This window comes from Diceros bicornis, chromosome 8, assembly GCF_020826845.1.
Source record: "Diceros bicornis minor isolate mBicDic1 chromosome 8, mDicBic1.mat.cur, whole genome shotgun sequence".
NCBI lineage: Eukaryota > Metazoa > Chordata > Mammalia > Perissodactyla > Rhinocerotidae > Diceros > Diceros bicornis.
In genome coordinates, this window is record NC_080747.1 from 61,841,991 (window position 1) to 61,855,897 (window position 13,907).

The window sequence follows — 13,907 nt, forward strand, 5'->3', positions numbered from 1 at the left end:
GAAAGAAGCCAACCTGAAATGGCTACATACTAAATTAAATGATTCCAACTCGATGAGATTTTGGAAAAGGCAAAACTATGGAGACAATAAAAAGATCAGTGGTTGCTAGGGGTGAAATGGGGGGAGAGATGAATAGGCAGAGCACAGAGGATTTTTAGGGCAGTGAAAATACTGAGTATATTATAATGATGGATATACGTCATTATACATTGGTCCAAACCCATAGAATGTACAACACCAAGAGCAAACCCCAAGGCAAACTATGGACTTTGGGCGATTATGATGTGTCAATCTAGGTTCATTCTTGGCAACAAATGTACCGTTCTGGTGAGTGATGTTGATAATGAGGGAGGCTATGCATGTGTAGCGGCAGGGAGTATACGGGAAATCTCTATAGCTTCTTCTCAATTTTGGTGTGAATACAAAACCGCTCTAAAAAAATTAAGTCTTGAAAAAAAGGAAGCAAAAAGACCAGACAACATGACTAGAAACCAAGAGAAACAACGGCCACAGGCCCAGAGAGAATTCAGATAATGGATTTACATACTAATTTAAAAAATAATGTTATTTAATAGTACAAGTCCCAGAAAGAAACAAGAAAATGGGGCAGCAAAAATAATCGAGAAGGAAAGGGATAAAAATTTTCCAAAATTAATCAAAGATACCAATCCACACATCCACGAAGATCAGTGAGCCATAAGAAAGATAAATACAAAGAAGACCACAACTAGGCACATCACAGTCAAACTGCTATAACCAAAATAAAGAGAAAATCTTACAAGTGGTCAGAGAAGAAAATTATCTCCAAAAGAGCAACAGTAAGACTTGAAACCGACTTAGTAGTAGAAACAGTGAAAACCTGAACACAATGTTACACAAGGAACTGATTCACCCATTAGATAGATATGTGTTGAATACCTACTATATGCCAGACACTGTTCTAGGTACTTGCAACTATCAGTCAACAAAACAAAGAATGTATGTTATTTTTACTGTATAAAATTATATAATAAACATTTCAAGAGAAGAAATTAATTGTATAAAGCATGCTTGACAGTCTATTTAGAAATATAGTTCATTACTGCTGTTAGAATTATAATTTAAAAATTTAATTTAATAGACTTATAACCAGTACTTTTTTAGAGACAGGATGAGATTCCGTATAATCAAGTGGAGTCTATGTACTAAGGAGCTAGGTAAAATCTACTAGGCTGGTTTTTGGGTAATGAAAAGTTATGAAATTTCAGAGCTGATCTTTCTAGATGACCCTAGAGATTATCTAGTCCAGACTCCTCATGAGAGATGGAAAAAGCAAGGCACAATATATTTAACTGAGTTTCCAAGGTCACTCAAAGTAGTTAAGAGACACATCTTGGGTCCCAATGACGCCTGGTCAAATGTTCCTTGTTGTTGTTTTGTTTGTCTGTTTGTTGTTTGGTTCGTGGGGTTATTTTGGGGAAGGGAGTTTAATTTTTATCAATGTAATATGTACATAGTTTTAAAGGTAAAATGATTTTATAACACTTAAAACAAAAAGCAGCAGTCCCCTGCTTTTTCTCTGCCCACCTCCAAGTTCCAGTCTTCCGGTAGAACCATTTAACTTCTAATATTAATATCATTATTCTATTATTTGATAGAATATTCTATTATTTGTTGTAGGATAGCTTGTTTATCAGTACATACATCTTAAGTGTGTGAGAGGAGTCCATTTCAAGTTTTAGTCATTTCACAGTACATACTTTTCATTTAAATGGCACAGGTAGAATAACTGGTAGGTCACTGGTGATCCTGTACATACATCCTGTTGCTGTACATACGATAGGATCATTAGCAAATGAAATTGATTTTTATGTGTGATTTATGAAATAAGTCTCATTTCTTTAGAGTTGGAGCTGGATACTGGTTGCAAGAGATTTGTGGTTCCATAAACATATATATCTTCAGAAGAGACAAAGTGTGAATTTTACATTGCACATATTTTTTCCTGAGCTTTAAAAGTATGAAAGGTTAAACTAAAATTTTTCCAAAGTCTCTAACATTTTAAATAAAGGGAATAAAAATGTTTTAAGATTAATACAATTTTTTGATTATACATAAGTTCACATAAAGTTCCTGAAAAGACAATATACAGCAAATCATGTTCATCTTGGTAGCGTATCAAATACACCACTAATTTGCCTTTGCCATTCGAAATGATGCTTATTTTAGCCATCTCTACATTTGCTTTGTAACCTGGAAATGCTTGTGATGGAAAAAATTGAACAAAGGCTATTCAATAATTTACTTTAACAATTATTGTTAACATTAATCCCACTGAATATTTCATGTTGTTTTTCCCAAAGAAAACACCCAGTAGTGAAGAAAACATTTTCATTCATCTGGTCTGTAGAAATCTAAAATCTAGTAATTGAAAATGGCATAACTAAAGATATATATCTTTTCCAGTTATTTAATTGAGGTCATAATGGTTTATAACATTGTGTAATTTCAGGTGTACATTATTATTTATCAGTTTATATATAAACTGCATCATGCTCACCACCAATAGTCTACTTTTTTGTGTGTGTGAGGAAGATTGACTCTGAGCTAACACCTGTGCCCATCTTCCTCTATTTTATATGTGGGACGCCCCTACACATGGCTTGATGAGCGGTGCGTATGTCTGCAGCCAGGATTCGAACCCGAGAACCCCAGGCCACCAAAGCGGAGCGTGCGAACTTAACCACTACACCACCGGATGGATACTTTTTATCCATCACCATACGTATGCGCCCCTTGATCCCTTTCGTCCAGCCCCCACCCCCTTTCCCTCTGGTAATCATTAATCTGTTCTCTTTATCCATGTGTTTATCTTCCACACGAGTGAAATCATCCGGTGTTTGTCTTAAAGACATGTTTTTAAAATGAAATTCTTCTTAAAAGTACTTACATGTTATGTCATTTGCATCATGGATTATAAGACTAATTACTTACATGAGACAGGAAGCTGGCTGTAGACTGGGACGATGGTACATTAGAATGAGAACGGGCAGCAGATGACGACTGTAGAAGGCGTGGTTTCACAGAAGAATTTGAGGTGTACCCAGGGCCCTGAAGTTCCTGGAAAACAATATATTATGTGAGCAAAATAACTGTCAATCTACAATTAGAATTGGGAAATCAAAATCTATTTTTGCAAACATAATTTCAGTCTTACATGTTGAACTTACAAGGTTATAAACCAAAGTATTAAGCAAGATGATTCTGGATGTAGAAGTTACTCCTGGAGGACGAAGTATGTGCTTAGGAAGATGCCTTCACACTTCTGATTGATAAAAGCATCCCAGATGTGAAAACACACCTAGGATGGTATGCTACTACACTGGTTTCTAACTTTTGCCAAAGACTCCCCACTATTCTGGCATACTACTGAGAAAGATCCTCTACAACTATGGAGTGCTTGTGCCTGTGAAAGTATCCATTATTGCAACTTGAAAGTATGTCTGCAACTTTAAAATATACTTGGAAAAGAGACGTATATTTCAATGGAAAATGTACAATTTTTAAAGAACACATGTTTTTGTCATGCAGATTATATCATTTTTGCTATTCTCCAAACAACCCAAACACACTCTCACTTTGGGCCTTTGTACTTGCTTGACCCTTCTGTATACACAACTCTCCCTCAGGTATTCCCAAGGCAAGTACTTTTGTGTTTCCCTCCCTTATTATAAACTTAAACATAAAGCATGGCACTGCAATTTGTTACTATATATGAAAAGGATAGGTATATTGTATAAAAACATTTGTACATATTTTATAATTGCTAGTATCAGATAATGTTAAAAGTACACTTGAATGTATCTAAGGTGCATGAAGAAGATATACAAAAGTATATCAAACAAAGGCATTATTTTTTTAAACTACTATTTATGATGGAAAAAAAGACCTTACTTTTACATCCAAAGTGTGTTGAAGTTTTAAGCGCACAGATTCTTGTTCCTGACGCTGTATTATATCTTGACATTCTGCAAACTGCAAAGATGCCTACAATCAAGCAACCACATGTGGTTTATCCTCTATTCCTTATGCAATTTTATTTTATTAACCTATAAATGCAAAGTCGCCATCTCTTCAAGGAAGTCCCCCACACTTAGCACACTGTATTACATTTATCTGTTTTATTCAGTAAACTGAGAGCAATTGGAGGTCATGTCTTTCTCCTCTATATCCCCAGCATGGCGTTTGATATGTAGAGGGCACTCAGAAGAATGAATGAACTAAGGATGAAATGAGCAAACAGCTTTAGCAATGTAAAAATATTTACATAAAAATAACAACTGAAATTCACTGAGTCAATATATTCTGTTTGAAGATCAAAGGTGGCATAGATGGGATCACAGATCATTTTATATAATCATGAAGGTTCTGATTTCTTAAGAATCAAGGACTAGTTTTGGTACATTTTTAGGCTTCCAGAGTTTTCAGGTGACAGAAAGAGAGATTTATGTCTCTATAATCAATGGCAATGACAAATATAGTGTCCTTCATCCTTCTCATTCTTTAAGCTGTGTTTTCTACCTGCACTTTCTGGACCCCACAAAGTGTCAGACATTAGCGTTACTTTATCTATTTATTGATATTATTAACAAACTGTATTCTACCTAGTGTTCAAGTCATTCTTTGGTGATAAGGTAGATTGGTGGCATTTTTAATTATTCAGGCCACTAAGGACACCAAGAGCATCTTACATCTTATATCTTACTACCCCTGTGACCATGTTAACCTGAAAAAGAGGCTTTCTAAATGCATACTTTTTACTGTTTTTAAAGCTCAGAAGAGCCTTCTCTATAGGACGTAGTTTTTCCTCGCGCGAGGTGATTGGGATGCAATACAATTTGACAGATTTTGTTCCTATCAACGTGAAGCTTTCATAAAGAACAATTCTACCCAGTTAATAACTATTTAGTTGATAGCTACTTTATATATTTAGTTAATAACTACCTTATCAAGAGCAACTTCCATATTTGCAACTTTTTCTTTCAAACGGCGTTCCTGAGATCTCAGGACTTCTAGTTCTCCGGCCATCTTGTTTTTTTCTGTTGCAACAGTACTCAATTCTTGGCTTAATTTATTCTTCTCTTCTTTTAGAAAATGCTTTTCCTACAATTATAGAGAAGAAAATATCAGAAATAATATGCTGAGATGTGATGGAAATATAAAACAATTATATAAAGATCTGAACTACAGTTTAAGTCATATGCCATTTAATTGCTTTGAGTTGGAATTGGGAGCTGCTAGAATTATGTTACCTTGTACTCATTTTTATCACTACTAGTATTATTACTTCTTTCCAGGCTTAATAAATCTTTGATGAAACCTAAAAAATATGTAATAACTATCTTGTCATAAAAAGAGACAATGTTATGACGAATTGAGATTGAGTAATCGTACACTAAATTTTACTGAGAAGTTTAAAATGACAGAAGAGATTTAAAGATGCATTTATTTGAAAGCTTTATGGGTTTCTATTTTGTTTCAAGGTTGAATATTTATTTCACAAATGCCTACTGCAGACCTCCCAACATAAAAAGAAATGGGACACACAGTTCCTGCCCTCAAGTCACTTAACGGTCCAGTGATGAGAATGAACTTACTGATATACTTACAGAGAGTCTTTGGTATTCAACAAAATTTCATTAAAATTAGTTCCTTCCTTTAAAAAACATCATAGATTAGGTAGACAAAAAGAAATGCATAGTAGTCAAGTTAAAATAGACCTCAACTTATTGACTCTATATTTCTTTAAATATATAGTTTTCTCACAGAGAAAATCTTTAATGTAAACAAGGGGGAAGGTACTGTAACTATAACACACATTTTGGATGCAAACAATTTTTCCTTTTCTGATTAGTTAGGCAGAAAAGCTTCAGAAAGAAAGAGGGATTAATTTTACAAGCTGCCTCCTTCCTGTTTGAAGGGAATGTCATTAAGTTTTGATGAATGCCTTCCTTCAGGGGGGCAGGCATCTCTGATGACGGCAGGCAGAAACTTCTCAACGCCCCAAGTACCCTCAGGGAGGACGAGGAAAAGTACTGCTCTAGGTTCCAAATAGGCAAATAATGGAAGAAGAAAAAGAAAAAAACAAATTTAGGATGAGAGAAAAGGAGGGGAGAAAAGAAAGGGAAAGTGCAAAAAAAAAGGAATAAGTCCATATGATGTATGCACAAACGTATGTACATATTGCTAATATTTAGCCTCCTTCTAAAAAAGTATTTCAGCAGCTCATTTGGGTATGAGGAAAGCAATTACTTTAGTTGCACTTATTTTCTACTTAAGCTCTTTACTTTCTCACCTCCATTATAGTCAGTTCTAATTCTTCTTCTGAAAATGCAAATTTGTCCCAAAGTGATTGATATATCAGGGAATATTCGAGCATAACACAAATTTCACAGTTACTTAAGTGCAGCTTCATTTATGAGAAATACTAGGTTAACAGAGAAAACTGCACCAGCTAAACAGAGCTGCAGAGGAATACACACAAAGCACAAGTGCACACTCATCAAACAACTATCTGTCAACTACCTCAGTTTACCTTGTGTTGTGAGCCACATCCATGCACATCTAGTGTTACAGAAAACACACCTTCTAATCCTTCACAATAACTCACAAGCTGCAACCCTTCGATGCACACACCCAAAGGCAAACTTCAGGTCTTTTTTAAGATAAAGAACCTTACTTATTGTAGTATTTATGTATTTCTTAACCATTTAACATGTGTAAAAGTGTGCTACCATTTTCATTAGGTTGCTATTTTTTTGGTGTCACTGATGAAATGTGTCAGTGTGGAGCTCCAATTCTCATAAGTCCTGTGGTTTTCATTGCACAATTTTGATTAGCACAGTGATTTTAGGAATATATATGTCACCTTATAGCAGAACTAAATGTGCTTAATTTATAATCATTCCCTGTCTCTACCACGAATGTCCTTTTGCTCGTTTCCTGTACTTAAAATACTAACTCTTTCGAGATCCTGCTTGAATGTTCCTTCAGGAACTTTACCCTCATTCTCTCAGTCAGAAATAACCTCTTGTCTTTTCTCCATTGTACTCTGTTATCTCTGCTACGTCTTATTCTGTCTTGTAGTGTATTAATGAATGAACATATTAGCTTCCCACACTCCAGGGCCAGGGACCCACCTTATTTGCATTTGTCATTGCCTCTTCCAAAAATTGTATCTTGCTCTGAAGGGCATCTATCTGACCTCTTTTAGCTGTGATTTGCTTTTGCATCCCCATTGCCACTTTCATAGCTGGAAAAAAAAAAGGAAGTAAACTGTGCTTTAGTTTTTAAAGTTTCTAAATTTTGAGAGGCTACTATCATTTGATGGTTAAACATTATGAGAAGGTGACAAGTAAGATTCTCCTAGGCACCTGGACAGTTTCAAGGCAGTGATCACTGAAAAAGGTCTTCATATTTCACAATTTTGTGACATAACAATTTTCAGCAACTACTCAGAGATTTTGAGCTCAGATTTTGAGCTAAGAAATATATATAAATGATGATGTTTTGTGACTTCTTTGCTATTAGAATTTATTTCGTTGACCATCATAATTTGCCATATTTCAATGGTAATAAATAATACTGATCAAATTCATACTTACACGTAGAAAATATATACATAAAAATATATAGCCATATAATGAAAAATGTATATAGTATTTTTACTAAAATAATTTTTCTAGAAACCACAAGACACCTATTATTAGTGATCTTTTTAAAGATTCCAGTGATATCACAAACCATTCAATTTTGATTCTCATGGTCATAGTCATGTGCTTGGAACTCATTACTGTTTCAACAGTCAAATTGGTAGCATGAGCATATATGTGATCATTTTAGTAAAACTGGTGACAGGATGAGAATGTTCTAGACAGGTAGTAGGCACTAAATACTTAAGACATGGCAGGCCATTGAAAAGACACATGAAGCTCATCCTTGCTTGGAAATTCAAAGTCAGGGACCATATGCTTCTCATAGTTAGCTGAGGAAAGAGGTTTGAAAATGCCACTGCTTTGAGTCAGGTCCAGCTATAGCTTAGAGGTTAAAAAGAAAAAAGAAAATGTACCATTCTTTAAAAACAAACTATTGGAGAGGATGAAAGGTCTGATTTCTTGCTAACGAGATATAGTTCCTACAGCTAAACTGTCAAAGACAAGAGTAATATACAAGCACAGTACATTGATTTATTAATAGATCAAAAGTCTGACATCATTTGCTCACCACTCTGAAGAATTCTGGTCTGATTAAGTAGATCATGATTGGCCTTCAAAGGTAATTTCTTAAATCTTTTTATTTTAAGATGATTTTAATCAATGAAAATAAGCATTCAATGCAAATACAGGATTACCTGGTTAATTTAATAATTGTCATGTGACTGGGGCAGTTGTGGAATGCCTGGAGGGCACTGAGGAAGGGACTCTGTCTGGTGGTGGTAGTGGGGTAATCCAAATGGGCCTCTTGAGTGTCATCTCCAAACCCCACCATTTTCTTGGTTAAGTTAACCAGCAAAGAAAGAGCTGAACCTTTGAGGACCACAGAAAATATGAAATGCTTCAAGAATTTGCATACCATCTTTGTGCAGGGGCCATGATAATTCTCTCTATACAGTTCCAATTTTGGTATATGTGCTGCTGAGTCCAGCACAAAAATAAATCTTTGAGATTAAAAAAAAACTGAGCAATAGAAAAATGTAGGCTTTACTTAGATATTTATTCTTATAGTCAGCTAATACAGCTATATCAACAACGATATGAATAATATGAAACAGCAAATAACCCTCTCTCTCTGAATTGATACGAGTAGCAAGGTAAAAAGGGAACAGGTCTAAGTGGTGAGAAGGACCCCTCATCCTGGCAGTTCACTTCCCAGGGCTCCGTCCCATCTTTATCTCTGAGAAGGAATCAGGAACTGACAATTAGCCATAGACACATAGTTTATGTAGATAATGAACATGTGAAAAATAAGGGGTTGAATGGAAGTAACTTGTATTTAGTGGAACTACTGCTATATCACACCCATCATTGATACCTATTGCTGTATTTCACACCACGTGGCACTGTGAAGAGGTGACATGCAATGTATCCAGGTCTGTGTTTTAATAAACCTAAACCAATGGAATTAAAAACAGAAGGAGGGGCCGGCCCGGTGGCGCAAGCGGTTAAGTGCGCGCGCTCCGCTGCGGCGGCCCGGGGTTCGCTGGTTCAGATCCCGGGCGCGCACCGACGCACTGCTTGGCAAGCCATGCTGTGGCGGCGTCCCATATAAAGTGGAGGAAGATGGGCACAGATGTTAGCCCAGGGCCGTCTATCTCAGCAAAAAAAAAAAAAAAAGAGGAGGATTGGCGGATGTTAGCACAGGGCTGACCTCCTCACAAAAAAAAAAAAAAAAAAAAAAAAAAACAGAAGGAAAATCTAATAAAGCATACCATGACCATCAGATCCTTCCATTGACTTTAATGTATTTCTTGTTTGTTCTAATTCAGCCTGTGCAGACTTTAATTGCATTTTCAGCTTATTTGTAGTAGTTTCCATTTCTTCACTTTTGTTTCGAAAATTCCTTTTTAAGACCTCATAGTCCTCTGTACAACATGATAATCAATAACAGATGGTTACATTTTTCTCTCCCATTGTTATGAAGTATATTTTATTTGTAATTAACAATCACAGAATTTTAGAGCTGGAAGAGACTGCATTTAGTTACACTGTCATTTGTTAACAGAAATTAGATGTACATATACATTTCCAGGGACCTGACTTTTTATTTTTAATCTGCTTGGGTGGATTATCCTTCTCTACCCACTTATTATTCACTGCTTTTTCCCAACCACTGTAATTGGCTTGCATCTTAAACCTTCTTCTTGGATGATCATATCCACTACAACTGATTTAACCACCATCTATAGGCAGATGAATCTCCGCCACACAATAAGTAACCTGAGGCTGCCACATGCCTTATCTTTTTATCTCCAGTAACTATCAAAACACCTGGCACACATTCATCATTCATATACAAGAATACCCACACACACACACACAAACTTATTCAAATATCTATTTATTTATATTTATAAGTGCTAGATAGATTTACATATAACGGGGACAAAGAGAGCCAAGACCTCTTTGCTGAACTGTGTCTATGCAGACATTTCCAAGTGGATGTCCTAGTGTCACCCAAACCAACTGTCTCATACTGACTACATCTAACCCTCCAACCCTCCCACCCTCAAGCCTACCCCTCCTTCTGGTTTTTCTCTCTCAGCTGTTATCATTGCTCTCCCAGTATTGCAAACTTAAAACCCGAAAAGCATACACAACCCCTCCAACCTCTAAGTACTATTGATTTCATCTCCAAAAACATTCTTAATTCTTCCCTTTCCTCTCATTCCCACTGTCAATGCCTTAGTTCAGGCTCTCATCAGATTTCCCTGGGATCCCTGCAAAATCCTCCTTAACTCGTTGGCGTCTGTCCTGTTAGTCTTTCTCTATTTACCTGCCGACACTGTGCTTCTGAAATGTAAATTTGATGACAACAATCTCTTATTTAATGTCTTTTGCTGGCTGCTCATTGTCTGGCTGTGCCTATCTATTTTGCTTCATTTCTTAGTCCTCCTTTCTTTGCACTTTCACTCCAACAAATATTTCTGAGGTCAGATTATGTTACTTCACGCCTTCATGCGTTTGCCCATAATGTTCTCTGCCTGGATTGCCCTTCTACCACTTTTCACCTGCCTAATTCCTTTTCCTCCTTCAAACTAGTACAGATGTCACCTCCTAACGGAGGCTGATGCTTTACCCTCTCCCACATCTGCACTCAGCACAGGTCCACCGTGCCTCACCCACTGTACCGTAACCCACCCCACAGGACTGGCACCCAACTAGCTAGGAGCCTCACTGTTGTGTTTCTAGGTTCTACCTCAGGATCTGGCATAGTACACACTCAGGAATTACCGACTTTGTGTGTGTGTGAAGTAAATGATACCTGTACCATACTAATCGTGAACTAGAAGTGTTTCATTTTTAAAGCTAAGGCCTTGGAGTTTTCCTTCAAGAAATTTGTATAAGGCTGTTTCACGTGTTGCTTCATTATTAAACCTCTAAACAGCTATTTGACTCAAAGCACTCGAGGTTTCTACTTTCCTCATCCTTCTCTTAGAAACTCAGTGGACTCGGAGGGCTAATTAACGTTAACGGTTAATAAGTGCAAGATATGGAAGCTCTTCAAGGAGAAGTATCAGGATTTCAGGCGCCGAAATACTCCATTGGGGCAGCACAACTATCCATGTTTGTAACGTGGGACGAGGAACCATTCTTTTACAACAGTCCTAGTATCCACATTGGACTTCACTGATAGGACTCTTATTTTTTAGCAGAATTTAAACTGAAGTAACATACCTGTAAGACTGTTTAACTCATTCCTACTGGTTTTCACCTCATTTAATAACTGATCTCTCTCTTGTTTGATGTCCTTCACTGCACGGAGCCGCTCAGAGCCTGCATTCACCAGCTTCACCTTTTCCAGCTCCAGGTCACTCACTCTGGCCTCGAGCTCTCGTATCTTTGCATCTTTTTTATCTTTTAAAATCTAAATATAGGGATAAATACAAAGGATAGAGTAAGAAACAAAAAATATGTACATATACAGTTATATTAGGTATCATATGAGTATCCTATCTATATTTAATATCTTTTCACTATTTCCCAGGATATTAAATTTGTATTTTATTAGAAAGCATCAATACTAAGTGGGAAAACAAAAGGAATATTTGACCTTTCTTTTAACCTTAGATGTCAATTCCCAGTATCACTTGCCACAATCCTTCATTATTCCTATTCCATACATTCATTCATTCAAAAAAAGATGTATTGAGCATTTCCTTTGTGCCAGGCACTATTTTACACATTGGGGATGGCATAGCAGGGCAGGTACAAGGGTGAGCAGATGCGGCCCTAGGTGAGTGCCTCCTTAGTAGGAGTTTCCCGCCCTACGCCTCACTCGCCTTACCCTGTCCTGGCCAAACAGAGCAGTAAACAAAACAATGTCCTTGTCCTCACGGGGCTTACATTCTAGTGAGAGGAGACAAACAACAACAAATATTTAATAGTGAGGTAATGATAAGTGACAAGAAAAGAATAAAAGAAGGTGAGGGGTAGAGAAGGAATGCATGGGAAAGGCTGCTACTTGAGATAAGCTGGTACAGTTGTCTCCCAGTATCGTGGGGGACTGGTAAGCACAGGACAAAATCCACGGTTGGTTGAATCCGCGGATGTGGAACCCGCAGATTTGGAGGGCAACTGTATGGAGAAGAGAGCCTGACTGCCTTCCTTATTAAAGCCTGCTAACCAGGTTGGCCCTTGGCTGGTGTCTGGGAACTTGGATTCTGGGAGGATTCCCACCACTCTAACTGATAAGAGTGGCTCACTGTGCCTAAACTGTTTCTGCAAACAAAATGATTTATGCTGAACACCTGCTTTCCTTCTGGAAGACTGTATTCATCCGCCAGGCTACGAGGGCCTATGTGACCAGCCCCCAATACAAAAACCCTGGGCACTGAGTCTCTAATGAACTTCCCTGGTTGGCAACACTTGACATGTGTTGTCATAACTCGCTGCTGGGGGAATTCAGCCCATCCTGTGGGACTGTAGGAGATGACTTCCAGAAGCCTGGGCCTGGTTTCCTCCATGCACCTCTTCCCTTTGCTGATTTGTTTTATATCCTTTCTTGTAATAAAGTGTGTCCAGGAGCATGACTATATGCTGAGTCCTGTGAGTCCTCCTAGCGAATGACTGAACCTGGGGTGGTCCTGGGGTCCCTGACACAGTTGGTCAGGAAAGGTCTTGGATCAGCAGAAACCTCAAAAAGGTGAAGGAGCAAGCCATGTGACAGGCTGAGGGACAGCTCTAGGCATAGGTAACCTGTTGTAGGAATAGTAAGGCCATCAGAATGCTGGTGGAGGAAACCAGAATATGCCACCCCCAAATATGCCTCTTTGGTATAAGGATTATTTTGAGAAAAAGCACACACAGGAGAAGCTCTGAAAAGAGACTGGAAGTTACCCTTTGAGGGAAATTTACATTTATAAAAGAAATCTCCATTGGTAAGGGTGTCTCCCTCTCTGAACCAGGAAGAGAAGGATGACTAAATCACAAGAAAATCTTATCAATGGAGAAGGCACTGACTTAAATCTGCATAACGGATCTCATCCTTGTTAACCACCATTTTAGTGGTCAACTTCCCATGACTTGCCTCCCCCATACTCTTCTTTGTATTAGCTAAAGATGGTACTTAAGCCTGAATTCGAAGCCACCTCTCTAAGTTATTCATTTTTCTGGGTTTCTCCCAAGTGTATATGAGACATACATGTTAATAAACTTCTGTTTGTTTTTCTCTGGCTAATTTGTCTTGTTTACGGAGCCCCAACTGAGAATTTAGAAAGATAGAGGGAAAAGGATTTCTCCTCCTCTACACTGGGGTGGAGTGAGTCTTGGGGGAAGTAGTGGGAAACGAAGTCAGACTGGGATCCATGGGCAAGACTGGCCTTAGAGGCAACGTCTTAAGGATGTGAGAGTTCCCTCTGAGTGAGATAAGAAGCCACTGAACAGTTTTGAGCATGGGAGTGATGTAATGTTTTAAAACTACAACTCTGGCTCCTGTGTGAAGCATAAACAGTGGTGGGGGTGGAGGTACAAGTGGAAGCAGGGAGACCAATGAGAAGGCAACTGCGAGAGCAAGTGAGCACGGTGGTAGCTGGATCTGGTCCTTTGAATTGAGCAGGGAATATGAACATGTAAACTGATTTTGCATCTCCAACTGACTCAGAAATTCCCAGCTTGGTATGCTTCTGCAAACTCTGACCAAACCACTCCTAT

General features: G+C 37.8%; 1 protein-coding gene and 1 non-coding gene across 9 annotated transcripts in view; both read right to left on the reverse strand.

Moving 5' to 3' along the window:
- CCDC158 (coiled-coil domain containing 158) overlaps window positions 1–13,907 on the reverse strand; it is a 106,758-nt gene that overhangs the window by 49,186 nt on the left and 43,665 nt on the right. For 7 of the 8 annotated variants that reach the window (XM_058547295.1, XM_058547296.1, XM_058547299.1 and 4 more), the window contains 6 exons: window positions 11,433–11,622; window positions 9,467–9,619; window positions 7,179–7,291; window positions 4,984–5,142; window positions 3,934–4,026; window positions 2,974–3,099 (listed from right to left, as the gene is read on the reverse strand). In XM_058547295.1, the coding sequence (XP_058403278.1) occupies window positions 2,974–3,099; window positions 3,934–4,026; window positions 4,984–5,142; window positions 7,179–7,291; window positions 9,467–9,619; window positions 11,433–11,622 (834 nt within the window). The remainder of the gene's footprint in view (window positions 1–2,973; window positions 3,100–3,933; window positions 4,027–4,983; window positions 5,143–7,178; window positions 7,292–9,466; window positions 9,620–11,432; window positions 11,623–13,907) is intronic. The other variant, XM_058547297.1, reaches the window with a different exon arrangement.
- LOC131409866 (U6 spliceosomal RNA) lies at window positions 8,579–8,685 on the reverse strand. Its single transcript, XR_009221055.1, has one exon. It is a non-coding gene; the product is annotated as a U6 spliceosomal RNA (small nuclear RNA).